At 46.3% G+C, this 27,353-nt stretch overlaps 3 protein-coding genes and 1 non-coding gene across 15 annotated transcripts in view; 1 reads left to right on the plus strand and 3 right to left on the minus strand.

Moving 5' to 3' along the window:
- Positions 1-9,473, minus strand: part of Prmt2 (protein arginine methyltransferase 2) — a 58,495-nt gene extending 49,022 nt beyond the window's left edge. Inside the window, exon 1 of the mRNA XM_087208011.1 lies at positions 1-9,473. This exon is cut by the window's left edge and continues 21,273 nt beyond it. The gene's annotated coding sequence lies outside the window, so the exon portion shown is untranslated.
- Positions 9,474-12,733: 3,260 nt separating this feature from the next.
- Positions 12,734-16,515, plus strand: S100b (S100 calcium binding protein B). Of its 2 annotated transcripts, none has more exons than XM_004842564.4 (2): positions 12,734-12,871; positions 15,358-16,515. In XM_004842564.4, the coding sequence occupies exons 1-2, from the start codon at positions 12,734-12,736 to the stop codon at positions 15,481-15,483; spliced, it is 264 nt and encodes an 87-aa protein (XP_004842621.1). In that variant the 3' UTR covers positions 15,484-16,515. The 2 variants fall into 2 exon arrangements, with proteins under 2 accessions (XP_004842621.1, XP_087064126.1); XM_087208000.1 differs by having other exon boundaries at positions 15,373-16,515.
- Positions 16,516-20,362: 3,847 nt separating this feature from the next.
- Positions 20,363-27,353, minus strand: part of Dip2a (DIP2 acetate--CoA ligase A) — a 113,962-nt gene continuing 106,971 nt past the window's right edge. For 8 of the 11 annotated variants that reach the window (XM_004842557.3, XM_004842559.3, XM_004842553.3 and 5 more), the window contains 4 exons: positions 25,640-25,714; positions 23,673-23,847; positions 22,900-23,023; positions 20,363-22,470 (listed from right to left, as the gene is read on the minus strand). In XM_004842557.3, coding sequence (XP_004842614.2) covers positions 22,218-22,470; positions 22,900-23,023; positions 23,673-23,847; positions 25,640-25,714 — 627 coding nt within the window. In that variant the 3' untranslated portion in view covers positions 20,363-22,217. Of the gene's footprint in view, positions 22,471-22,899; positions 23,024-23,666; positions 23,848-24,705; positions 24,883-25,639; positions 25,715-27,353 lie in introns of those variants that run through there. The other 3 variants (XM_021256459.2, XM_004842558.3, XR_002394172.2) reach the window with 2 other exon arrangements.
- LOC147830292 (signal recognition particle RNA) lies at positions 27,056-27,340 on the minus strand. The gene has a single exon (XR_015439380.1).

Consider the following 27,353-nt stretch of genomic DNA (forward strand, 5'->3'; position numbering starts at 1 on the left):
AGCAGGGGTGCAGCTCAGGCAAACAGGGCCTCTTTTCCTTTTTGAGGAGCCCCACAGGGAAGGCCCAGCCCACTCAAGGACCCCACAGGATGAATCCAGAAGATTGCTGCAAGAATCTTGTACATGAGGGCCAGGGATTTAGCTCAGTGGCACTGTGCCTGTCTTGCAAGCTCAAGGTCCTGAGTTTGATCCCTGGTACCAAAAAAAAAAAAAAGAATCTTGCCCATGAAATCTTGAAAAATGCTTCAGTATATTAAAAATACATTAGAGCCAGGGATTTAGCTCGGTGATTCTGCCGCCTGCCTTGCAAGCACAAGGTCCTGAGTTGGATCCCTGGTACCAAAAAAAAAATGGTTATATATATTTCACAAGACACATTTAGAAGTATAGTGACAGATAAATGTTAAACTTAATGTTAGCATGTTATAAAAATTACAAAAATCATATTGATTTTATTATGGAGGTTACTTTAACTCCAAAAAAATTCTTTCTATAGTTTTATCTATGTATCCTCTAATGTTTCACTTACATTAGCACTCAAACTATTAGATAATAAATATGCCTGTGGACATATTTCAGTCATACTAAAATGTAAATACAGTGCCATCCTCTGTTCAGCATCTTTAACCTAAAGTGTTCGTCTCAAAAGCAAAAGACATGACCATCTCTTAAGTTATGAAAACTAATGAAAAGAAATATTTATGGCAGAATCTACAAAAGGCAAGACTCACAGTTTTCCTTTGAATATCTTCCCCAGCAAAAGCTCAAACATCACAGTGATGGTCTCTTGAGCAGTAAGCCTCACAGGCACAAATGCTGGGAAAATGGCTTTGTGTGGCTCTCTTCAGCCTCCACCTCCAGTCCCTCCTAAGAACGTAAAAAGAAAGAAAACAAAAACAAAAGCCCAGTTGTTTTGAGCTGGCACTCAATTGCCATGGATGCAGAGGAATGAACCTCAGGCTGCTTTGAGCTCCAGGCTCCATGCTCCATGCTGTGACCGCTCTTCTGGAAGAGATACTGATTTCAGACTGAAATCAAATGGATTTATGAAATTTGAAGTGGTGCAAAAATAATAGAATGTGATATCCATAAAGTACTGATATTCTATCACCATTTGCCAAAAGGGGGCTCCTGGACTCATTCTAAATTAGCCAGTGAGTTCATCCTGCACTTTTGGACCCTAACATATCTGGCTTGTAAGGATATCTTGTTCTATTATCTGCTGTTCTTTGCTTGCTTTGGCTGTCTCATGTACCAGGAGTTCATTTGACCACTCTTAATTTACTCCTTTAACAATCCTGAGGCACAGTGCTTCTCTACTGAGCTAAGAAAGATGTCACTTGCCAACATCTCTCTGGAGAAGTAGGAACTGAACACAGCTCCAAGGCTCCAGGTAGCCTCTGTGGCATGGCCTCTTAGGGCTGGTAGCTGCATTGTTTAGGAAAGGAGTCATTAACCTTCCCTGTATCAACACTGCATTCACTACTACACAGAAGCTTTTGTCTCTTCTCCTGCATTCCTGTAGAACACAGCCTCCTTTCTTCCTGTGGACACCAGCCACTGGAACCAACCTCGTGAGCAGGGTGGCACTGGTCCTTTGTGTAAGAAAACAATGTTGCTGCCTGAGGCCTTTCCTCCTGACTGGCAGGCCAGAATGACCTCTTCCTGCCCCTAGGCAGTGCTGCCAGGCCTGCGAATGGTAGCCTCACGCAGCAGAGCCAGGAGCTTGCTGAGTGGAGAACTAGGGTGGAGAGAGAAGGAGCTCTCAAGTGACTGGGCCAAAGAGAAGTACCTGTGGACCCTCCAGGTTCCCTGCTTACTGCCTGGGTGGAAAAGGCACCCTGGTCTGGGAGGCCAAGCACCTTCCCTGCTGTGATAAAGCTGGGCCCTGGGGCAGCCAAATCAGCAAGCCTGACCATTTGGTCAGAGATCACATGGAGGCTTTTGGCATTCGGGGTGTTATAGACAGGCACAGCTGAGTCTGAACTTCCATCACCCTGCTAATGGGCTTTTGGGAAATAATTAGATCGTGAGAGTCCTCATTTTATCAGTTCATACCTTGATGGCATAATTAGGAGGTGATGGAAACAGGAGGTGGGGCCAATCTTGGGGTATAACCTTGAGGCTTAAGTCTTTGGTCCCCAGCCCCTTCCTCTCCAGCTGTCTCATTCTCTGACTGCTGCCAGCCATAAGGTGAACAGTTTCTTCCACCATATCTCCTTGTCATGATGCTATAGCTCAGCACAGGCCCAGAAACAATGGAACCAGCTGACCATGGATGAGAAGCTCTGAAATCACAAGTCAAAATAAACCCTTCCTCCTTTGCCAGTTCAGTGGGTCCAGGTGGTTGAGTACCAGAGTGTTCCATCTCATTTCCCTTTGGGGTTGCTGTAGGTGATCTGGAAGTCTGGTTTTGAGACTCGTTTACGTGTTTTCTCATTTCGACTCGGGGCGGGGCGGGGGCTGGGGCTGTTGGCGCCTGCACAGATTACCTCCTCTGAGCTGGGAGAGGTGGGACAGGGGCCAGGAGCAGTGGTAGGGATGGTGGCCCAAAGTCCTTTCCTGTGGGCTGGGAGCAGCAGGAGGGATGGTGGCCTGGAAGCCCCTTCCTCTGGGCCAGGAGTGGCAGGACAGAAGGTGGCCCAAAAGCCCTTTCCTCTGGACTGGAAGCAGCAGGAGGGATGGTGGCTGGGAAGCCCCTTCCTCTGGACCAGGAGCAGTGGGACGGTGGCTCAGAAGCCCCTACTTCTGGGCCGGGAGCAGCGGGACTCAGTACCGTGGTCTGGTGGTCCAGTGTCCTCTGTGTCTTTGTAGCGTGGAACCAGGTGGCTGTACAGAGAAGCGAGGCGGGGGGGGGGGGATGTCCAGCGGATTGTTGCCGGGGCGCAGGCTGATTCTGTGTGTTCCACGCAACTCAGGACCTTGGTAGGGTGTCCACAGACCTGCCTGTCTGCAGCGGGCTGATTTGGCATGTTCAACCCTTCCTCCTTTAAGTTGATTTTGTCAGAGATTTTGTCAGAGTGACAGAAAGATAATATAATCAGTTTGAGGCTTTTATATATTCAAAAATAATTATTCATTCTGGCTTGGGATCCAGGCCATAAGGAGCTTAGGGTCTTCACCCTCTCCACATAAGTAAAAAGTTAAACAACTAGAAATATACAATCTTCTCAGATCCATCAGAAAAGTGAGGTCACAGACAAATTGTTGTCCTAAAACTGGAGAGACAGACAGTGGGGAAAGAGAATCACAAATTATCTGACCAGAAACTTCCAGGCTCAGGGCTGTGGTACCAGGGTAAAAAAACCTGAACTGTCACTGACAGATCACCAGAGGCTCAGTAGTCAGTGAAAATGCTCAGAGATAAAAACTCCAGAGGACTAAGGCATGGGGGCCTCATATTTTTGAGTTTTACCTACAGGAGTAAATATTGTAGAAGAGTCTCTGTGCTTTGGTACAGGGAGGAAAAAAGGAACCATTCTGAAATACACCAGAGTACTCTGTCCTTAACAAGGTCTGTCTTCAAGAGAAACTACTATTTTAGTAGTTTATTATAAAACTACTGTTTTAGTAGTATGCTATGGCATAGCCAGCTGGGAATTCTCAATTCCAGTCCTTTCTGGCCATGCTGGGGGCAGGAGAAGACTGAGATGCATATGAGAAGTTCATAGGGGCACACGCTCAACAACAGACTGAGACCTACTCACTGGGGTACAGACACCCTTCATAGCTCTCCACTGGATTGCTGCTGTGGTCTGGATGTGGGTTGAGGGTGTCCCTCAAAGTTCCACATGCTACCTTAGTCCTCAGTGTAGTGACATTGGGAGCAGGTGGAAACTTTAAGAGCTGGGGCCTAAGCCAGGTGCAGCACTCAAAGAAACTAAGGCAGGAGGATCACAACTTTAAGTCCTACCTGGGCAACTTAGTGAGACTAAAGGAACTGTGAATGTAGCTTGGTGGTAGCAACCCTGGGTCTGATTGCCAGTACTGTAAAATAGACAGATTAGATAGAGAGATATGATGTGATATGATATGATATATGATATAAATAGAGAAAATATAGATATAGGTAGGTAGGGCCTGGTAAGGGGCATTGCCCTCTGAAGGGATTAATGCTACTCTTGCAGGAGTTGTTATGAAAGAACCCCAATTCTGGGTTCCTGCCTGAAAGCAGGATTTAAAAATAAAAAGAAACAAGTTTCTCCAACCTAAGCAATATGGCTGTTCTTTGTTCTGATACAGATTAAATCAGTAACTTTGTCCCTGTAAGTAAAGTTTTATAACCCCCTGTTCTCATAACATCCTGTTTTTACCTGCCCAAGGCCACTGGGATATGTTAAGCTGCAAAACTGTCACAGCTTGACAAACTGCCTTTATTTTGCTTGTCCAAAGTTACACACCACTAAGTAGATCAACCTCCTTAGCAACATGTATGAAATTGGACCTCTTCCTTTGTTATGGCTTGGCCTTTGGACATGAGTCTGCTGAGTCAGTGTACACCTAAATAAATCCTCCTGTTTCATCTATTGGTCTCACCAGTCTCTTGAGTTCCTGTAACAGTCTCACCATGCTATCTCCACCTCTTGCTGACATCTCTACCATGATGCCATCCACCCTGTGGTGAGTAGTTATGGGGAGCCTTGGAACAGAGCAGATGGGCTGCCCAATCTTGGACTTTCAGACTCCAGAACTGTGAGCTAAGTAAACCTCTTTTCTTTATAGACTGCCTTGGGTATTTTGCTATAGAAACAAAATCCATACTAATTGCTAAAGGCTTATTTTCAGGAGTTCCTTTTACCTCATACATCATCTTCAGCTTTCAACAAACAATTACAAGGCATACTAAAAAGCAAATAGTAGTTTGGAGAACCTCAACAAGCATCCAAGACAAAGTCAGGTAAGACAAGAATGTTAGAATTATCAGACTAAGAATTTTTAAAAGCTATAGCTAATATGTTAACAGAAAGAGTAGATGGCATGCAAAAACAGATAAGCAACATAAGAAGAGATACAAATTCTGAGACTATAAAAGAAATGCTAGAGGTCAAAACACTTGACCAACCACACCATTAGCTACTGCCCACAAAGGACTCCACAAACCCATGCTTCTGGCCACATCTCAGATAAGCATCCTCCTCAAACTCCTGTCCACTGTGAGCTTCACTACCATGCTCAGGGCTCTCAAGTGGGGCTGAGTGCTGCAACTGACTGTCCATTCATGGGCCATATCAGTACATTGTACAGACCCGTCTATAAGCCAGGCTCAGGTAGTTTCCTTCCAGAATTTTTCTTCCACCTATATCTCAGGAGATGACTACAAGAAAGGAGGAAGGAGCTGATGGCAAAGGAGTCTGAGACACTGACACCCACAGTCTGCTGCACCTTCAGATCTGCCTGATGTCCTTCTCCTACCCCATGCCCACTTGACAGCACATCCCTGGACCCACATGTTCAACTCCATGGCCAGACACCACAGGGCTGCATTGTCTTCCTTGGCCCATGGTCAATGCACAACTGTACCCAGAAGCAGTAGAGTAATGTGCACTACTGCTTTATCTTTCCCTGACCTCAAACCTGCCAGCCTCCTAGACTGAGGTGGCACATGCCAAGATGGCACCTGTAACTGAAATCCCCAAAGCCCAACTAAATGTTATGCTTCTTTTTCATGGAGGTGGTACAAAATGCAATCACTTGTATTTCAAGTGAGGGTATTTATCTTTGTATCCCCTGAAGCCTCTTCCAGGTGGAAGGCCCCAATTTCTGTGGAGCTTATCTCCCACCCTCGAGTTGCATATGTCTCATTAAGTGTTTGCTATGTCAGATCTAACCAGGGTACTGTCATCAATATGGCAGACCACTGACAGCTTAGGGAACTGCTAAGAAGATCAAGATCTCTACAAATAATGTTACTGCACATAGCAGAACCAATCTGTCCCTGAACAATAGAAGGGCACACCACTCACCCAGCTGAATGAAAGCAAACTGCTTCTGGTGTGTCGTTGGTCTCTCTAGAGGGAGACCTGGAGAGCCCGGAGAGCACCGACCTTTAAAGAAAAAAAAGGAGACAGCTGGGGGATGAAACAGCCCTTTTTTCTTCAGGTCACTGTTCTCTGTTTCGACCCAGATTGGGTCTAGCAGTCAGGTTTTATACATTTTCGACAGGCAATTCTGACATCATTATTCTTTGTTTTCTCAAAAGAACATCTGTGACATTCCTGCACGTCTCTGGCCTTTGTTTAGCATTACAGCATCGTCACATTTATCTTAGTCTTAAAGGTTAACAAGTAACTCATAAAGCCACAGGCAAGTTTACACATCTCGTGTCTCTGTTCACCAGAGCCGTATATCTAAGAGTACATCGCAGCCCTCCTCTATCAGATGTTCCAAGAAAGCAGGGCGATTTCAGCAAAAATCAAGCCCACAATCTTTCCCTCCATCTGTAGAGTCACAGGGCCGCGGATCTCTGACACCGGACAATGGTTACTAAGAGAGCTTAGGAAAACATGTTTACTTCCTATGAACTTTTACAACATCTTTTAAGGCTTTCAGCAATCCTTTCAGCAAACAGGCCTGAGGATGTTCTCTGAGACATTTACTTAGTTCTTTCAATTAACAAGTTTCTTACAATTAGTAACTAAGTCCTAGAGTTGAGGACATTCACAGAGAATTGCTTAATTTTCTCATTTCACAAGCTTCTTATAATTAGTAACTAAATCCTACATTTTCCCACACTGGTGGAACTCGCACACTGATTTGGAGGAAAGGCATTAGTCAGATGAGTAGCTGGAGAACACAAGAAGGCTGTGGTGATTTTCTGCAGGAGGGACACTCGTCTGGCATGGCAGCTACAGTTGAAGTCTCCACCTGGCTTTATCAGCAGTAGCTCACATTTGCACAATCCACAGTCCTTCAGCACAGGCCAAGAAGGCTGGCTAAATGGGTCTGTGATAGTTTCACAGCTCCAGGCATTTCAACCCTTCGGTGGCAGCACTAAGCTCTGTTCTCTCAGGGATGCAGCACTGTTTCCATTCCAGAAACTCTCATGCAGCTTTTTTTATCACCCCATAGGTAAGAGAATCAATGAGAGGATTTGGCCAATGGCCAAATATGTTTCAGTTACACCCTCAGGAACTGGGGAGGAAAAAAAAAACTACAGGGAGTATCACTGTACCACTTGGGCCCACTGTGAGAACTCAGGTCCTCTGTTAAGCTAAGACCTATCACAAATTCCTACATGGTCTAGTGAGCCAAGGGTTAGTTTTGGTTCCCAGGAGTTAGTGTCATCCAGGCCCAGTGTCTCATATTCCCTGAGGTCCAGGTTGCTTCCCTTTCATTAGTAAGTGGCTGCAGTCACTTCAGGAGCGGTGTGGAGGGGATTGAGGTGTGATCTCCTAGCAGGAGTTTGGAGTCTTTCTCAAGACATAGATTTCCCTTCAAGCCACACAGTCTGGGTCTGACCCCACTGAGATCTGCAGAATTGGAGACCATGATTCTCCATTGTGGCCAGTCATTAGGATTTTTGCTACCGGAGTGCATTTTTCCTGCATGGAATAAAGACTACTCTAGAGGATACCCATTAACTGCATGCCTGGGATGCTGTAGGTGATTCACCACTGCCAGAGATCTCCATGGGTCAAGGAATTCCAACCATGGCCCTTTGCTCTCTACAGCTTATTTATCCACCTGTCATTGATGGATACACGTTACTATATGGCCCCTTATACTGAGTCCCATCTATTTCTTTCTCTCTTTTTTTTGGTACCAGGGATCAAAGTTGGGTCCTTCCACTTGTGAGGCAGGTAGCAAAACCACTGAGCTAAATCCCCAGCTCAAGTCCCATCTATTTCAATGGCACCAACCCACATTGTCATTGCAGGCTACAAACTGTGGAGCTCTTCTGTTTGAGGCAGTAGTGTTCTTCAGTGCTCTAATGAGCCCCCTGTGAACCACTGCTGTGGGGAGGAACAAATGTGCAGGGCACACAGGATGAGCCCAGGCAATGGCATCTGATGAGGTGAGACTCAAACTAAAGGTAACAGAGAGCCAATGTGATCTGGAGGCGTAGAGCCCAAGGTAGGCCAACCAGATCAAACTGTAAGGGGGATGTTAACAGAAAGGCTTAGTAATTTCTCCAAAGTCAAGCCACTGTTACATGATGGAGCTGAGACTCAAACTCAGCAGTCAGATGAACTCATGGATTCTTGAACCCATGTGTCCCTGAGATCCGCAACCTGTGAGAGCTCCTCTCGTGCAGACAGCAAATCCTCCCCAACCTGAGTCCTACCCACCTCCCAGCCTGCCACAGGTGAGTGTGACACCACCCAGGCTACCCAGGAAGCTGTGGAGGCTGTACCTGGAGGGCAGCCTGTTTGGTTTCCAGAGCAGAGCTCTCAGGGAGCAGGCTGAAGTACGCATGTGTACACTAAAGCGGACCCAGGATCCAGGTCCCACCCGTAGGAATGGCCACTCCCACACCTAGCACTCACATCCCGTTGGACCTTCCTCAGACCCAGGCAAGTTCTGTGAGTCACTTAGTAAGCGTGTGTCTTACTCTTCACTAAACCGAGTGAAGCAGGTGAGGAAGTAGGGCCCACACTGTGTGCTCATGTAGACATGGGGGACACAGTGGGGTCCAAGCTGAGACGATCTCATGACCCTGTGCCATTCCCAGGGCACAGGTATGGATGGTGGCCAGGCAAGAACTTCCTGGTCATGAAAGGTGACAACAAAACCACCAGGCACAGGGGCGTCCTTGCATGGGTCCTTCATGGACATGTTGGACCTAGGCTAGCAGAGCAACCTGGTTCTGGCTCATACATCCTCCTAGGACTGGAGCGTTAGAGGTATGGGCCAGTGCTTCTATATACTGTGTCGAAAGGAATGCCTGCTTGTGGCAGGAACCCGTGCACTGTCACTATGTTTGGGGCTCAGTTCAGGCACTGTTGAAGATGGGGAGGGAATGTCTGGACTTAGCCCTTCTTTGGCTGGCTGGCCAAGGGCCCTGGGGAGAAGCACACACAAGGCATTTGGATGTGACATTTCTAAAGCATGCCCAGCTTGGACAGCCTGTGAACTTTCACTCAGGGTGAAGGGAGAAGCCAGGAGGTACAGCTGGCACATGTCTTCAATCAGATTAAACAAGGTATTTCCCTAAAAGCACCAAGAAACCAATTTACTGTCCATTTTCATTCATCCAGACACTGGGCTCAGCAGCTTCTTGGAGAAGCCCTGTGTGGTCCAGGACTAACCACTTTCTATCCTAACATCCATCAGGTGCCACGCCAATCAAGAAGCTGGTGGCTGGGTGAGGAGCTCAAGAGGCTTTTGGCTGATACCAGGCACAGGCCACCCAATCTCCCACATTCAGCCTGCATTTGGAAGCTTCCAGTTCTTGGCTGTACATTTGCTATTAGAACCAATTAATCCAGTCTCTCCCCACCCCCAACCTTGGCTTTAGAGGAACATCAATATTTATGTAATAAGTTTTAAAAATGCACAAAAGCTGACTCCTCACTTCCTGCTGCTTTCTCTTTCTTGCCATGTGCGATCTGGCTGCCCAGCAAGTCCCTGGAGACACTGGTCAATGCAGCCCTGTGTGCAGATCTGGCTGCCTTGCCACCTCCCCACCTCCCCGCCCTCTGCCCCCATTGGCTGCCTTGGGACGCAGTGGGACTGTGCCAGGACCCCCACCCAGCCACCCCAGGAAGAAGGAATAAAAGGCTGCCTCTGCCCAGACCAGGACGCTGCAGCCAGAGACGCCACCACGAGGAGGTGACCAGGAGGAGGTGAGAGAAAACCCCTGGATGAGGACACTAAGGAAAAAAATGCTTTTTGGGGGGAGGCAGGGGGGACTCAGGGATTCTGGCTGGGAATTAAGTGGTAGCTTAAAAAGCCCTTTTGGGGGTCAGGGATTTAGCTCAGTGGTTCTGCTGCCTGCCTCGCAAGCACAAGGTCCGGAGTTTGATCCCTGGTAACAAAAAACAAACAAAAAGCCCTTTTGGAACAACTGGTGACATTGCAAAACTGCCATCAGTATTATGTAATTTTACCCTGACTTTAATGTTGATATTATTTTTGCTGCTCTGTTGACACTTGACTGCATCTTGATCAGACAGCTAGAGATGCATTTGCAGATTTTATTACCATAAATCAGTCAAACCCCAGGTCTAGTGGCTCAGACGACATTTTCGCACAAACACTGCTTCTTCTCTTCAAAGATTTGCTTCTGGGCCGGGGATTTAGCTCAGTGGATCCACCATCTGCCTTGCAAGTGCAAGGACTCGAGTTCGATCCCTGATACAAAAAAAAAAAAAGATTTGCTTCTCTCCAGGGTTGAGGGATGATGTTGAGGACTGAGCACAACACCAGGTTAGGCCCAACATTTTCATTTCTCCTAGTTCCCTCTTCTATGGCTCTGGGTAACTGTGTCCCGGTTTTCCAGTTTTCCTCTTTTTGAATGCCAAGGTCCTCACATCTGCAAAAATCACATGACAACTGAGAAGGTCTTTACAAATAATTACAAGGTATGAACTGGGTGAAAGAAATTGGGGTTTATGAGGGTTTGACTTCCCTAAGTCATAAGTTTCTCAGGCAGGAAAGCCCCTTCTATACAGGGGCCCTTACATGATATGGAAGGTGTTGCTCAGTGAAGTCCAAACCTTCTTGTTTTCAATATAAAAAGATTAATGGGAACATTCACAGAATGAAGGGAAAAGAAAACATGGCCATTTACTTCCATTTACCTTAAAGATAACCTATAAACCACCAACTGTTTCTTAAGTCAAAAGGAAGAATTTTACAGGACAATATTTTTAACTAATTTGTAGTGTGATAATGAAGAAACTATATTTAATAGACTTTTCTAGCTTATGGAATGTATGTTTCATGCTCTTTCTTCTTACACATACCATTAGTCATAATTCATAAAAAAATAATTTAACCTTCCCATCTACTAATCATCATAGACTTTAAGAAGCATGAGAATGATGCAAACATTTTTTTGAGATTTTGTTTCTTAAAAAACCAGTAGTTGAGGGCGGGGATTTAGCTCAGTGGTTTCACCACCTGCTGCACAAGCACACGGACCTGAGTTCGATCCCCGGTACCAAAAAAAATAGTTGAAAACTTGAGTGCAAAGAATAAGAGTATGAAATGTTAAAGATTTTAGTCAACCTGAATTGTTCTATTTGTATGTGATCTATTAGATTTTTCAGGAACTTAAGAGCAAAACACAATACATTGATCATTAACAGGAAGACTAACAAAGCTCGAGGCGCAATGAAAATCTTCAATCCCGTTTCCTTTGGGAGAACAGAAATAAAATGATCAGCATTTTATTACAAATTATTTTCAGATATGATAAATTCAACATGGGAATAATTTTTCAACATTTAATTCTTAAATTTAAAAAATTACGACAGTGCAAAAGTTATTTAATAATTAGAACTCAAGGTCTACAGTTGGCAAGCTTCTAAGCCTGAGCAGCTTGCTTTTGTGAAACAAGCTACCAGCATCCTTGGTCAAGTGTGCCCCACTCCCAGGATGGGGCAGATATCCTGTAGCACAGCATCAGGTGCACCTGGTGCGGGAAACAGGAGGTTTCTCAGTCCCTGTACCCGGTCCCAGCCTTGTTGGCTCAGCCACCACTCCTGTCCTAAGCAGGAGCCATCAAGGAGGTGGTGGGAGGTGGTCCTGCTGTATGCTTGCCCTGTGTCTGTAGCCTCTAAACAGCTTTTTATTTCTGGTAGATCAAACATCTCTCATTGTTATCTATTTTTTTAAATTGTGGCAATTCTTATTTTTCCCGATGAATTTTATATCTACTTTTGTTATATTCCTCACCCATCAAAAACTTAGTATTCTTATTTAAAATGGCTTCATGGCCAGGGATTTAGCTCAGTGGTTTTGCCGCCTGCTGCACAAGTGCAAGGACCTGAGTTCAATCCCTAGTACCAAAAAAAATAAAATAAAAAATAAAATGGCTCAAATTTATACATTAACTCAAACAAAAGTAAGTCCCTACATTTTATGTTCCTTAAATCTTTTGGAAAATCTGCATTTTTCTTCGTAAACTTTGGTAATATTTATTGTTATATGAATAGTATACTTTCTACTGTATTCTCTAATTTTTTTTGAGACAGGGTCTCACTATGTAGTTCAGGCTGGCTTTGAATGTACTATGTAGCCCAGGCTGGCCTCAAATTTGCAGCTATCCTCCTGCCTCAGTCCCCCAAGTGCTGGGACTACAGGCGTGCACCACTACACCCGACCTTTCTAATTTTTTATTAATAGGATAGAAGAGTGCTATTGATTTTTACATACTTATTTGTTGCTACTCACCTTCCTGCTCCAAATCCAGTCATCTGCCTTCTACCACTTCATCTTGGAGCCCTGCCAGGGCGGCGAGCAGCCTGTGGGAAGGAAGTAGGAATCTGCTCCTGTGTCCCCTAGCTGCTCTGTCCTGGTATTGTTGCTGAAGCTTCCCATAGAACCGACCAGAAGACAAAGGCCAGAAAGCTTATCTTCCAGGCCACAGGGGCATAAGGGAAGGGAGGCCCAAAGAGGCAGAGCAAAGACTTGGGATAAAAGTGCAAACTCCCAGTCTGGCCTCACAAGACGACCCCAGGCCAACATACCCCTCACTGGGCTGAGGTCTGGGCGGTAACACGTAAGCACACCATGGGCATACGAGGCAGAGAGCATGAGGAGGCATTTCTTCTCTGTGGACTGTAGGATGTCTGAGCTGGAGAAGGCTGTGGTGGCCCTCATTGAGGTTTTCCATCAGTACTCTGGAAGGGAAGGTGACAAGCACAAGCTGAAGAAATCCGAACTTAAGGAACTCATCAACAACGAGCTCTCCCACTTCCTGGAGGTGAGTCTTGCTTTTTTTTTTTTTACTGGGGATCGAACTCGGGTCCTTGCACTTGCGAGGCAGGCAGCGGAACTACTGAGTTAAACCCCCGGCCCAAGTCTTGCTTTTTAAAATCAAGTTTGCAAATTTTCCTCTCTGCTAACAAAAGCACCTTACGCTTCTATTCTGAGCTGCTTGGAAGGTAACTCTGGCTCTGTTTCGGGATTCCTGGTTTGTGGCCGGAAGCTTGTTGGGTAGCAGTTCCCTCAGTGTGGAGGCTGCCTGGATGGTCCCTGTCATCTGTCCTTGAAAACGGAAAGGATTTACAAGTGATGATGACAGCAGAAGACGGCAGAAAAACACTTACGTCTTATCACGGGCCAAACCAAACATATAAGAAAGCTGTTAGAAATAAGCTTTTAGGAACAGGATATATTGTGGCTTTGTCCAGGTGTTTAGTATTTACCATGGAAGTGAAAGTGCAAACGTTCACTCCATACACATTTACTGGGCACTCAGGACTTAGCACTGAGAGACGCAGGCCAAAAGACAGCCTGTGCTCTCCGAGTGCCCAGCCTGATCCATCAGTGATGAATGACCTCTTGACAGAGGCCATGATGGAAGTCTGTACACATCCTTTGGAAGCCTGGGTCCTTGAGTCAGTACAGTGGTGACTATATGCCAATTCTGAGGATGACATTAGGGGAAGGGCCTGTCAGTTCCTGAGCTGTCTCCTGCAGGACAACAGGCCTTGGGCTCCAGCAGCAAGGTAAGACACACTGCCTCCAGGGCTGGGTGTGATTCTCCTGTCCCACCTACCTAAATGGTCTCCACCTCTGGAGGCAACAGGCCTGCAGGCTTGCTGGGGTCATCCTCTAATCTAATTCTGGGATTGTTTTCCTCAACCATTCAAGTTCACAGGGTGACAGCTGCCTTATTCTGTGACCAGTCATCCACTTCCCCCAATTCAGCCTTTGACTTCGTAAAGCTCATTTCTTAACCTATATAAAAGATTATAGAAGGATGAAGTGAGACAGTGTCTAGTGCTCAATGTATAGTAAAAACTCAACAGAGCTACAGAAGAGTATTTACAAAAAAAGTATACTCTGTTATTAATGACTGTTTTTAAAACAGGAAAGGTTTAGCATGTAGGAACCATGATTTATAAATAACTCCCAGTGAGCATAGCAAGGTATCAGAAATATCTGCTGGCCTGCATTTATCAAGGTAATTGAGTTTGGAAGAAAAGTTATTGTGACAGCTTTCCATTCCTGTAACAAACACCTGAAAAAAATCAAACCAAATGTTTACTTTGACTCACAGTTTCAGAGGTTTTCTCCATGGTTAGACTGCTTTCTTGCTGGGAGCCTATGGTGAAGCAGAACACCCTGGAGGGCACACAGTGGCGAAAAGCAGCTTAGGTCCTGGTGGCCAGGAAGCAGAGAGGAAGGGCACATTCCCTGAGGCCAGCATCCTTCCAGAGGGCCTCACCTCTAAAACAGAGCCACTGGCTGGGGACCATGCCTTCAGCACAGGGCTCCCCCATGGGGAGCACAGCACCTGTGATGTAACTGAAAGGTATGCACTGCTCCCACCCATCTTTTGGCAAATGGTTACAGATCCCACCCCAACCCCAGGGGAATACGCCATCTTTTACACCAAACCTTCCATATTCTGAGTAGCCATGGTACTGACTTTTTCAGGCCAAGCTTTCCTGCCCTGGAGATTTGTTATTCTAAACAATTGGGGATTGTCTTTCAAGCATTCAAGTTCATAGCTGTTTTATCCTGTGACAGCTTCTTCAGGTTCAATGCCTACATTCTTTTACCCACCTTTGTAGCCCTACTCTGTATTTAACACTTAACCTTACCATGTGTTTGGCTTTGGTTTCAGGCAGGAGAAGCTTCAGGACAACACTTCCTAACGCCTATAAAGTAACACAAATAGCAAAAAAACACAGGAAGTTATAACAACTTTAGGACATGTTCCCAAGTCACTTCAGCAAACATTATAATCTGCTAGGAGCCTTTACTATAGAGACTCTACCACACAGACACACACACCAGAAGTGCCAGGAGTTCATTTCTTCTTCCCAGTCATTATTGTTTTTCCAGATCTCTCGAGTATGCTAACATCCTGTAGTTTTTCACATGTGGTTATTCCATCTGTCTTTAAGGAACCAAGGTCCCACTGGACCTAAAGTAAGGAGGGGGAGAGGCACAGACCTCACAGAGACGCCTACATGGCCAATGGAGCCCTAGGTCACAGGAGAAATCTCTTCTGACATTTTTCATTTCCCACGCTGGGGCTATTTCTGAGGCAAATGACCAGTCATCCAACTTTTACTCACATTACCATGACTCTGTATTCCCACTGAAAAACAAGGTGAGGGGTGGGGATTCAGCTCAGTGGTTCCAGCGCCTGCCTCGCAAGCACAAGGTCTGGAGTTTGATCCCCAGTACCAAACAAACAAAAAAAAAGGTGAGCAACTTCTCTATCTTTCTTAGGAAATCAAAGAGCAGGAGGTTGTGGACAAAGTCATGGAAACACTGGATGAAGATGGAGATGGAGAATGTGACTTCCAGGAATTTATGGCTTTCGTTGCCATGGTGACCACTGCCTGCCATGAGTGAAACAGGAGGCAGCCAAACTGTTCCTGTAACAGAGACGACAGTCATGCAGGGAATCAGAAAACAAGGGCAGGCAGGGGCTGAGCTTTCCATGTGTAGCTAATTAGGAGGCTTGATTTGCTTTCTGAATGAAAAACTGAAAGCTTCTTTCCAAGGTCTGCTTAAATCGCTGTCATTATTTCTGCTGTTAGGCATTTGTGTGGTTTCAAGACTACTGGCAATAATCACTTAGGAAAGTCAATTTTTATCATAAAGCATGCGCTGTACAGACCACCACGGCCTAGCAGAATCCTAACCCAGAAAAAACAAAATGGGCTTTTCAAAGGAGTCCTGCAGAATGGCTTCCAAAAAACCTGAAAATACAAAACCTTGTCCACTGTCATTCAAAAAGGCTGCCCTTCCTTCCATTGTTCATCATTTGTCCAAGTAAAGCCTAAACATGGCTTGACCACACCGTCACTCCCATCCAAAAGAGCATGGTCATCTTTAAATCCTTTTTCTTATAGTGAGCTGTGATTACTGAGTAAATATTTAATGCTTACCATCTAAACGGAAAATGTCTCACGAACCAACAAGTACTGACATTTAGCAGAACTGAGAATCAAAATTCTGCATCCAGCAGGGTTTTTCTAGATGACACACACCCCCGTGGCCCTGCAGCACGTGTGCGCAGGAGAAGCATGGTTAGGCTCAGGACCAGTGTTTAGGGTCTGCCCTCTAGGTAGTTGTGCAGCAAATAATGTCAACTCCACGGCAGTCTCTGCTGTCTATCAAATGAGTGACCGCAAGGTCAGGGTTGGTGAGGTGTGTTGCTCTGGACTGCAGGGCCTCTTGGATGAGTCTCTGTTGGTTGACGTCATTCTTGACCTGCTGGTGCTGAGAGAACACCTGCTCCCTACCTGGTCAGTTCAAGTTGAGATGTGGGAGGCTGAACTTGATGCTTTTGTATCTGCATATTCAAATAAGTTCAAATAATTAAAGTTACTAATAAAAAGCAAGTTACAACTATTAAAAGTCACTCCAGAAAAAATCAAACTGATCTTATTCCTTTTTCTGTTTTATTTTTTTAACCAACTGATTTTTTGCTTGTACTTGCATTATATAAAAAGATTACCATAGAAATTCTCTGTAGTAATTTAATATGAAGTAAAAACAAAACACTTGCTGGGGCAGGACCAGGACCAAACGTCCCAGAAATGAGACTTCCGGGTTTCACTCTATCCTCAGATGCTGCCCAAGCCTGGGTGAGAGACTCCCCAGGGCACAGGGGGCTTCAGGGAAGCTGGGGGGAGTACGGCCGGCTGGGTCTCCTTCCCTAAAACACGCTGCCCAGCAGCTCTCAGGGAAACTCTGGTCTGGGCCACTTACCAGGGAGAGGAGCTGAGACTGGTCTAACCCAGACATGTTTTCCCTGTTACTGATTTCTAACTCCACACTACTGTGATCCAAGAAGAGATTTTGTTGGGTTTTGTTTCTTTTTTTGGTACCAGGGATCGAACTCGGGACCTTGTGCTTGTGAGGCAGGCAGTGAAACCACTGAGCTAAATCCCCAGCCCTAAAAAGAGACTTTGTGTAATACCTATCTTTTTAAATCCACTGAGATTTAGTTTGGGGCCTAACATACGGTGTTTTGAAAAATGTTGCAGATGCACTGAAGAATATGTATAATCTGTTGTTGGCGGATTCTGTATCTCTTAGACCTAGTTGATTTATTGGGTTGCTTAAATCATCTCTTTCCCGACTTACATTGTCTACAACTTCCAACTTCCGTCCATTAGTGAGATAAGGGTATTGATGTCTCCATTTATTATTATGGAATTATCTATTTTCCCTTTACTTCTATCAGTTTTTGTTTCATATGCTTTGATCATAATTGATATATATTCTTGTTATACTGAACTTTTTATTACTATATTGTCCGATTTTTTTTCTTTCGGTACCGGGGATTGAACTCAGGGCCTTGAGCTAGGGAGGCAGGCACAGTGCCACTGAGCTAAATCCCTGGCCCTTATATTGTTCCTCTTCGTGTCTTATAACCATTTTTGATTTAAGGTCAATATTTTCTGTTTTAGTATAGTTGTCCCTGCTCTCTTTTGGTTACTATTTTCATGTACTTTTCCTTTTCAGACTATTTGTGCTTTGAACCTAAAATAAATCCCTTGTAGATAGCATATAGTTGGATGGATCATGTTTTTTAAATCCATTTTGCCAACTTCTGTCTTCTGATTGGAAGTTTAATCCACTTACATATAACTATTGCTAAGGAGGCACTTACTCTTGTCAAGTTGCTCTTTGTATTCTACGTGACTTATAACTCTTTTTGTCCCATACTTACTGCATTACTGTCTTTTGTGTTTGGTTGATCTTTGGTAGAAACATTTTAAAATTCTTTTCTTACTTCCTTTTGTATATATTCTATTGCTATTTTCTGTGTAATTACCATAGGGATTAAATTACATAGGGATTACATTAAATTACATTACCATAGGCATTACATTTAATTTCCCAAAGTTCTAACATTATAACTTGAATTTTACCAGCTTAACTTCAGTCATATGTAAAAAACTTGGCTCCACAAATACCCTAGGTCCCACCCCTTTCCACTGTTGATGCCACAGAATTACATCTTTATACATTGTATGCCCCAAAACATACTTTCTTTAAAGCACTTTGACCTCTTAAATTGCACAGAAAACATGTACAGTAATGAAATGAAGTTAGAATAATTAGAATAATAGCTTTCAGCTAATATTGTAAATGTATTAATTCCTTAAAGCATATAGAAAACAGAAAGTTCAGTGACAAACCGCTTATAGTGATACCAGAGTTTATAACTGCTCATGCACTTACCTTCACGGAGTGCTTTGCCCTCACTTTTGATGGGCAGTTTTGCCAGGTATAGGATTCTTGGTTCAGTTTTTTTTTTGTTTGTTTTAACATTTTGAGTGTATCAGCCCACTGCCTTTTGGTCTCCAATTTCTGATGAGAAATCTGATAGTCTCAGTATCTTACATATGATAAATTACTGCCTTCAAGATTCTCCTCTGGCTTTCAAAAGTTTGTTTCTATCTGCATGGCCTCTTGGAGTTTGTCTTCCTTGAAGTTTCTTAAGCTTCTTGTATGTTCTTGCATGTTTCTCTGCACGTCCCCCAGATGTCGATATGTTGGTTGGCTTGATGGTATCCCACAGGTCCCCTTGGCTTTACTCACTTTTCTGCTTTTTTCTTTTTGTCCCTCAGACTCAATAATTTCTGTTGTCCCATCTTCATGTTTGCTGATTCTTTCTTTTGCCTACTCAAATCTCCCTCTGAATCCCTCAAACTAGAGTTTTTTATTTTAGTGTACTTTGCAGCTCCAGAATTTCTTAAAGTCCAGACACCTGCTTGGATACTTTAAAAAATCATTCTGCTTAAACACAAGTTACTCAGTAATAAGCAAAAATGGAAAAAACAGTTTTGAAATTTTGCACATAGTTACCTTTTAAAAGAATTCTCCATTACTGAACTGAACATGCTACTGCAAAATGAATGCCTCACAATGTTGAAACACTGTCACTGTATCCATTATAATGGGAAAGTCCCTAATCCAGTGATGGCAAACCTTTTAGAGACTGAGTGCCCAAACTGCAACACAAAACCCACATTTATCACGAAGTGCCAACACTGCAATTAAACTTTAATATCCTAGGCTCAGCTGCTGGGGCGATTTGGCTCATGCACCCACAGAGAGGGCTGTGCATGCCCGCTGTAGCACACATGCCATAGGTTCGCCACCAGTGCCCTAACTCTGTAAGACTGAAAATTTATGGAAAATGATCTCAGATGAAAGGATATGCTCTTTCCTCTTCTTCCTGTACTCAGCAGATAATGTGCATGGTGTTCTGAAATGTTCTCTGGTCCTCTGGGAGGGAGAACTCTGCCTGGAAGACCCAAGGCTGGCCTGTGGCAGCCCCTGAGCAGATACAAAGGCAAGTTTTCCTCTCCATGTGCTGCTTTGTAGGCTTACACTGATCACTGCAGCAGAACTGCTTCTGAAATACATCAGCTGTGTTCACAGTCTGAAGGTAAGTACAACTAAATATAGTTTTTAAAAAATCTTAAGTAGAATAAAGTAAAAAATGACCCACTAGAAAAAATATGGACTATTTTTTAAGATTCTTAGTATAAAACAGCTTCTACAAATCAGTTAAAAAAAATCTTGAGCACAAGAACGGCAAAATCTGAACAGAATGTATCCAGTTAGAAATAAAAATGGTTACGAGCAACACATGAAAACACATTCAGCATCTAACCTTAATCCTGAACCAAAGTCCACTGCCAGCACTGCTGGAAAGGGGGCTCTCCCACACTGCCATTCTAGTCTTCTGAGGACAGCGGGAACCCAAAACGCCTGGTGCAGACTGACCCACTCACACAGCTGTGAGAACTGAGCCCAAGGCAGTCACTGTAATCTGGAGGTGAAAAACATACATCTAAGAGGACGTTCACCAGGCTCTGCTGAAATAACACTGGTATATGGCAAGAGTCATGGCACATGAATAGGACGGAGTCATTAAAACATATAAAGAGTGTATGTAACAGATTTAAACGTTTATAATTTATTGAGTACAAAAGCAGATTATAAAATAAGTATATGATCCTAATTTTGCAAAAATTATTTAAAGGATAGAGTAAATCCCTGAGAATATTTATGTCAATACTAATGCTGTTATTAGTCAGAGATAAGATTATATAGATTTTTTACTTTCTTTCTTAACACTTAAATGTGCTTTCTAGATTTTATGCTATAAGCATAACTGCTTTCACAGTCTGAAAAAAATAATTAAAATACATCCTATTTGGAGTAAATTTTAAAACCTTTTCACACATTTCAAAATGCAGAATTACAAACCATCAATAACTTTTATTAACATAATGATATAAAATATTTTAGTGTGATATACATAATTCCCAGAGAATAATTTCAAAACATTTTAATGCACTCCCTAAACTCTTAATTTACCAGATAGTGTCTTATTTCCACTGACCCTTAATACAAAATGTTTACAATTTTTGTTTGCTAAAAAATCTACAACATGAAGATCGGGGTTAGGTAGAAGACTGGGATTAGGTAGCGCTGTTCTCTTCTCAGCCACTCTATTGCAAAGAATGTCCATTAGTCCACTGTGAAAATCTCTGTATGCCAAACAATATGTTACATGGATTCTGTACATAATTACAACAGGATTATTAGAACTCCAACCTGTCCAACATAGCACACCACAGTCTAATGCCATAGGCATACAAGGCTACTGCACACAGTGCTATCTGTAGTCAAACCAGGGTAAAACAGGCATTGGCCCCGCTGGCCAGACCCACTGTGAACAACAGCTACTCAGGCACTGATCCAGGCTAATTCCAGAAAAACCTGGTTGTTCCTGTGAAGCATGCATGATTCATAAACTTCCCCACCGCTAATGCCCCCAAAACCAACAACTTCATAACATACTCTTAATTGGCTATATAAAAATAATCTATGTCTTAGATTCGTGCTTGACTTCCATTTCTTAGAAGTATCCAAAGGATTTTACATTCCCTTCTTTGATTTAGGTTCTGTATACTATGAGATAACTCAGCTTAATCAAGTTTGAATGAAATAACTAAAATGGTTTGCCACATTTTACAGGCACACAATTCAAAATGCAAAAGCCAGTGAGGGTGTCACTATCCCCACCATTAACATGGGACAGTGGCCTCCAACCCCTGGCCCCTGGCCCTGGCTCCCAGCCCCAAAACTGCACGGGATGCAAGGACAGGCAGTGGCGGGGCAACCCTGGACCGCCATCAAATCTGTTGACTTGGGATAAAAATCACTCAGTATACTTCCATAAGAAGAATGTTGTAATGTTATGAAAAGTAGCAATTTAAACAGCATGAAGTTTCAAAACAGGACAATGATTTAAAACTAAATGCTGGTTTATCTTTTTGAAACAAAGGCTCTAACTTGACAGTGCAAAATGGCACTTACTGAGTATTGGCGACAACATACGTAGACAACTGGCACATCTGTCTCAATGATGGAACTGGCAAAGAAGCAGCACTTAGTGCGGGTCTGCAGGGAGGGTGGGCACCACTCTCCCTGCCTTGCTGTGCTCGGCTCTGCCCCGTGCAACAGAAGAGGCAGCTGTGCTCAAGGCCGCTAAGTCCTCTCTAGAATAAATTCCACGTGTGAAGTTGCCATTTGAGGTGGGGATAAATAGTTCAATTTTATAAACCAAGAACTACATTTTTAGCCTTAAAAAGTACAAACAGAGAACAATTGTGGTATCTGTGACTTCTCAAGCGCCCACACCAGGTCTTTCCTCTCCTTCCCAGTCACTCCACCTGTTAAAAAGCTGGCTTCCAGGGCTGGGGATGTTACTCAGTTAGGCGCTTGCCTAGCACGCACTAGGCTCTGGGTTCAATCCCCAGGACCACGATAAAACAAAATACAATCAATCAATCTCTTGCTTGTTTAAAAAAAATGCTGGCTTTCATGTTTCTGTAAATGTACTTGGCAGAACCAAAATATATCGTTAGCTTGTTCAGGAAATGCTTTCTAAAATGGGAGTTGAGAACTGTTGAGAGGGATCAGTAAAAGCACAGGAAGGAGGAAACCTTTAAGGACACTGGGCCCCTTTATTCCAGGGGTGGGGACACTGTAGCATCTCCTCGCCTCACACTTTCTTCGGCTCCTCCCTGGGCTCTGCTGCCTGGTGCTCACATGTTGTAGGCCACATAGATCGGGTCCAGCTGGTCGGCCAGGAAGCCATCCCTTAGGTGCATGCGCTGCTTCTCCCCCCGGGAGTTAATGGGGATCACGCCTGGATCCACAATGACCACCACGCCTACCACCAGGTAGTGCTCCTCCAACAGCACACTGGTCACCAGGGCCACCAGGTCCAATGCATCCTGCTCTAGACCATCCAGCTCCACCACCACCACCAGCAGGTTGGTCCAGGTGAACACGGCACTGTGGGGGAAACAGGTGTCACAAGGGCCTGCACAGCCACTGGGGCCCATGTTTGGGAAAGGGTGCCAACAAAGAGTAAAAAACTGGCACACATTTGTTAGATTTTGACTGTACCTTTAGAGAGTCTCTTCTCTTAAAGCTGGTTAGGAAAAGGGAAAAAACCAACAAAGGCAATGACATTCTCTGGTGCTGTTGTCTAGAAACATCCCCAGAGGAAGGAGGACCCACAGAAGCCAGGCGCCTTTGGGAGGGAGGTGGTCCTAGCGGCATCCGGGAACAGGACCAGTCTAATGTAGCAGTCTAGTGTGCCGGAGACCACGTGACCATACAGGTGGCCTGTCCTCATGGCATGGCAGTGCCTGGCAGTGCTCATGACCAGAGCAGGGCTAGGTAGACCATGCAGGGCTTGTCCTTGGCCTGGGCTCTTACCACTCTGCGATGCTCCTGTGAGCTCGGATCACAGATGTCTCAATGTCGATGGGGTGGTACCGCATGCCTCTCAGCTCAAGCGTTTCGTCCAGAGACCCAACAACATACAGCGCATCGTGTCGCTCTATGAACACGTGTGTACACACTCAGGGGAGGGCACACGCGGCATCTGCACACCAGTGTCTGTGTACTCAGGGCACAGGGAAGACATGAGGCGAAGCATGCAGGGAGGGTTGGTGGAGATGCTGGCAGCCCAGGCTGTCCTGTGCTGTGAGCAACCACCTCAGCAAAGGTACAGTGACATGTAAATACGTATTTCAAAGTCATCTTTATCTCTGGGAACAGCAGCAACCATGGGGCCACTGCTTTCAGAGCTTTCTCTGAGCTGAAAGGGCTGCTGTGGAGCTGTGGCCTTCTGACCCTGGGCACACCTCTGTGTGGTCAGGGTTGGGGCCGCCACTCCTGGCTGATGAGTTGTGCACAGCTGACCACACTGGTGAAGGGGTGAGAGACCCTTCCAGCCTTCTCACCATAGCCTCACTAAGGCCAAGGGCAGACACGGAGGGAAGTAATTCTCAGAGAAAACTGCTCTTGGAGCAGTCCTTCACCCGAACAGACCCATATGAGATCAGAGCAAGGAGGGAAGGTGCAGGTGGGTATAGGGGCACTCTCATCCGGGGACATCTGGCTAAGCGAGCTAGGCTCCTGCAGCAGCAGCAGAGCCCAGCCCCAGCTGGCAGTGCCAAGGCAGGCACATCACCGTGACCCCTTACCTCCGCTGGCATCAGTAAGCTCTGTTCTTCGAAGGAAGCCGAGGTAGCCAGTCCTTGCCCAAACAGTCTGGGTGTCTCCAAAGCTCAGCCGGGCACTGAAGTGGTCAGCATGAAGGGCCTCCTCCCCATAGACTGTATAGTACCCGGTGGCATTGTGGGGGCTGCTTACCCAGATCTGGTGGGGCCCAGAGGACAAAAAGGTGGGCATGCTACGAACCACTGGGTACAGACTCTATCCGGAGATATCTGTTGGCCAAGGCTAACCTCAGGAAAACATGAATCAACTGGGGGTGCTTGCTATTATTTTTAACGTCTTATTTTGGTAACTGACACAACTACAGGCATAGAAAGCAAACATAATCACTCAAATAAACTTTCTTCTTTTGACCCTGGAGTATTGTGTGTCGTCACTGATGCTGCATGGATTGGTGCACAGAGGTGAACCCATATTTCTCACATCAGTCAATGCTGAGAGTGAAGAGAGACTTCGTGGCACTCTGGGGTCCACTGTGGGGACAGGTCACAGGAGTGAGGGTCTCTTGTGGAGTGAAACATGGCTGCTCAGGCTCATGCTGAGACAGCAATGGCCTAATAGAGATGGCACCTGTGCACTCGTGCTGGTCACTCACATGTGCACAGATGAAAGGCCAGAGGAACGCACCTACAGCTCTCCGGTACTGGGACTCCCTAAACACAGGAGTGCACAGGGCCCAGGCAGCACCCGACACTTTCACCACCTTACAGCAGCATCTGAAGGGGAAGGGGCAGCTGGCAGGGGCTCCTCCCCTGAGCAGCTGCCATGAAGGTGAGTCCTCCAGATGCAGGGCTTCATCTCCTAGGAGGTGTGCCCTGCCCCTCAAAACTGGGTTCTGCAGGCCAGGATGCAGCATGGGGCTGGGCGGCCCTCACGTGGACTGCACTTGGGATTGGGACAGGGACATCATTCACCAGGATGCTATCTGCACACCTGGGGCACAGCTCACACCCTTGTCCTGTCTGGCGAGCCAGGCAGGGAAGGATCTGCACTACTCACCAGAAGCCCCCAGACTAGCCATGAGGGAGGCCCAACAGTTCTGCGCACACCTCGAGTGAGGACGGCAACTGGACAGCACACTCAAGTCTCACTCCCACAGAATGCCCAGGCGGGCCTCTTGACACAGTCTGTACTCGACAAAGCCACAGTGCCTACCGTGACAGGCCCTGGGTGCCACTGTAAGGACAGGTGACTCCCTATGAGTGACAGGCCTTGACCTGCCCCTCTCTGTGACTCCGGGCCCTGATCTGCCCCTCCCTGTGACTGACAGGTCGACACTCCCATGCCCCGTGACTGACAGGCCCTGGAACACCCTGCCTTGTGACTAACAGGCTGTATCCAGCCCCTCCCTGTGACTGACAGGGCCTGGCCTGCCCCTCCCTGTGACTGATAGGCTGACCTGCTCCTGCCAATGAGGGGCCTTGTCTATTCTGGATTATGGCAGATGCCTGGACACAAGTACACATGTAGCCATTAACTTCTTCCTCACAGTCATATGTCCACAGGACCCGGTCCTGCGCTGTCCCTGAGCCCTGTGGTTTTCCTCCTCACTCAGCACAGGAACCACTCTCTATGAAGCAGCTGATGGGTTCTGCCCAAGGCAGCAGTTTCCCATGCTGCTGCTGCTGGTTCCTCACATCTCCGCTGGCCTCCCAATGCCCTCAGAACTTGAAGCACCCTCTTTTGGTGGTGTGACCCAGGGAGGGGGCTGCTTGTCCCACAGCACCTTGACATCCTACACAGGAGCTGGTCTGGCACACAAGTGCTTGGGTGAAAGCAGAGAAAATTTTTGGGATTCTGAAAGACATAACTGACCTTCAAGGGTTTAGAATTCCTGAATCTGGGGCAGGAAGGGAAGGAGGGCAAAGCTGACAAGGCTGGAGGGCTCTCATGCTTCCCCAAGAGCCCACATGTAGCCCTGGCTTCCACCTACCTCACCCAGGTGTGAGTCTCCAAGGGGCCCCTTGGTCTCGGTGTGTGCAATGATGACCTTCACCCCAGGGAGGATCTGGAAGGAGGAAATGGGCCCTGTCTTGGTTTGTCGGGAGAGGTAGGGGTCTGGGTGAGGGCTAGCTTACCCTGGGGCTTTCATTAAGGCGGAGGATCCCTGGGTCCACCTGCAGCCCCGGCTCTGCAGGAAGCCATGTCTGTGGGATCCAGGAACCTGACTATTGGGAAGCATTTCTCATGCCTGGCTCCTGCCCAGCCTCCCATGCCCAGACCTGGTGCCCCCTCCCCAGGCTTGGCCGGTTGCCCTGTGTCCTCAGTTACTCCAGGTATGAAGCAAGACGGTGACAGTGCAGGTCTCAGAACAGGTGGAAGAGAGGCAAGTTTAATGGGAAGTAGGAGCCCATGGCTGCCACCAGGCCCTTCCCTGCTCTGCCATGTGGGGACAGTTCTGTCTCCCAGGATGCTGCTGGAGCCCCTACTCTCTCCCCATGTGGCCTATTTGAACCCTGAAACCAAAGCTCTCCTTCCAAAGCATTGATCTGTCATGCCCAAGTGAAACAGGAGAGACCAAGAAAATCCCACAAGAGAGGCAAGTGGAACTGCACACCAGCCACATTCAGCAGGGGACGAACTGGGACAAGTGGTACCCAAGGGGAAGAACACAGGGAAAGAACTGCAAAAATCAAGGAATACTAACCCCAGCTTAGAGAAGAGGCTGGTGGCCTCAGTCTCCCCACAGATGGGCCATCCTCTGCAGGAACTGACTCAGCTCCTGCTGGTCCACTGAGAGCAACTTTAAAAGGGGTTGGGGCTGAACTCTGCAAGACCTTGCCCTGGCTCACTCATTCTGCTCTGGCCACATGGTCCTTGTGGCTTCCACCTACTGTCTTTGCACAGTGGTGCCCCAGAGCTACCCCACGGCCTGACAGGGATCCCTGTGCTGGTCACTGTGTGACTGGTTGGCTCTGGCCCTCTCTGGGCACCATGCTGTCTCTGCAAAAGCAGCCATGGCCATGGCACCAAGCAAGTGGAGCCAACAAGCTCTGCTCCTTGCCCCTGGGGTTCTGAAGGTGCAGAGAGGCATCCTCCAGGTGTGCTCGAGCCCTTCATAAGCAGTGGTTGCTGTGCTGGGCCCACCAGGTAATGTCACCAGCCACTCCACCAGCCTGGCACCCTTTCTCAGGCTGCCTAGTTCGCCTTCCTGGGTTCCAAGAATGCTCACTCTGTCCTGTGCCTGTGTCTGCTGACCCCTGGCAGCTAGCTGCACTGTTTCCACTTGGGCTCCTCATGTAGTCTCACTAGCCCTCAACCCCTCAGCAGACACTGGAGGCCTCACCAGGCCAGATCTTCTCTTGCCAACAGCCCTGGCGAGGCCTCTTCCTTGCTATCACTCCCATCCAGGGCATGAATTCCTATCCTTCCAGTCCAGGGCCGGGGGCACACCTGTGATTCTACTGAGTATCATGGGAGTTTTGACCCGCTCCATTTCTGACATGGGCCAGTTCAGCCCTCATTAGGCAACCTGGTGGTCCCCTGCTCCCAGGAGGTCATCTCACTGATGTCAAACTTAGTGAGAACACCCAATCAGCATAGTGCTCTGCAGCCCAGAACTCCTGTGCTCAAGCAATCCTCCCATCTCAGCCTCCCGAGTAGCTGGGATTACAGGTGCACACTACCACAATGCAACAACACACCCT

This window comes from Heterocephalus glaber, unplaced genomic scaffold, assembly GCF_053883595.1.
Source record: "Heterocephalus glaber isolate CG9 unplaced genomic scaffold, H.glaber_assembly_v1.0 deba00000122, whole genome shotgun sequence".
Taxonomy (NCBI): domain Eukaryota; kingdom Metazoa; phylum Chordata; class Mammalia; order Rodentia; family Bathyergidae; genus Heterocephalus; species Heterocephalus glaber.

Bases quoted from the DNA above. Each gene is read 5' to 3' on its own strand.
- S100b (XM_004842564.4), top strand. From the start codon at position 12,734: ATGTCTGAGCTGGAGAAGGCTGTGGTGGCCCTCATTGAGGTTTTCCAT. The intron at 12,872-15,357 runs GTGAGTCTTGCT...TATCTTTCTTAG, and splicing joins AGCTCTCCCACTTCCTGGAG to GAAATCAAAGAGCAGGAGGT.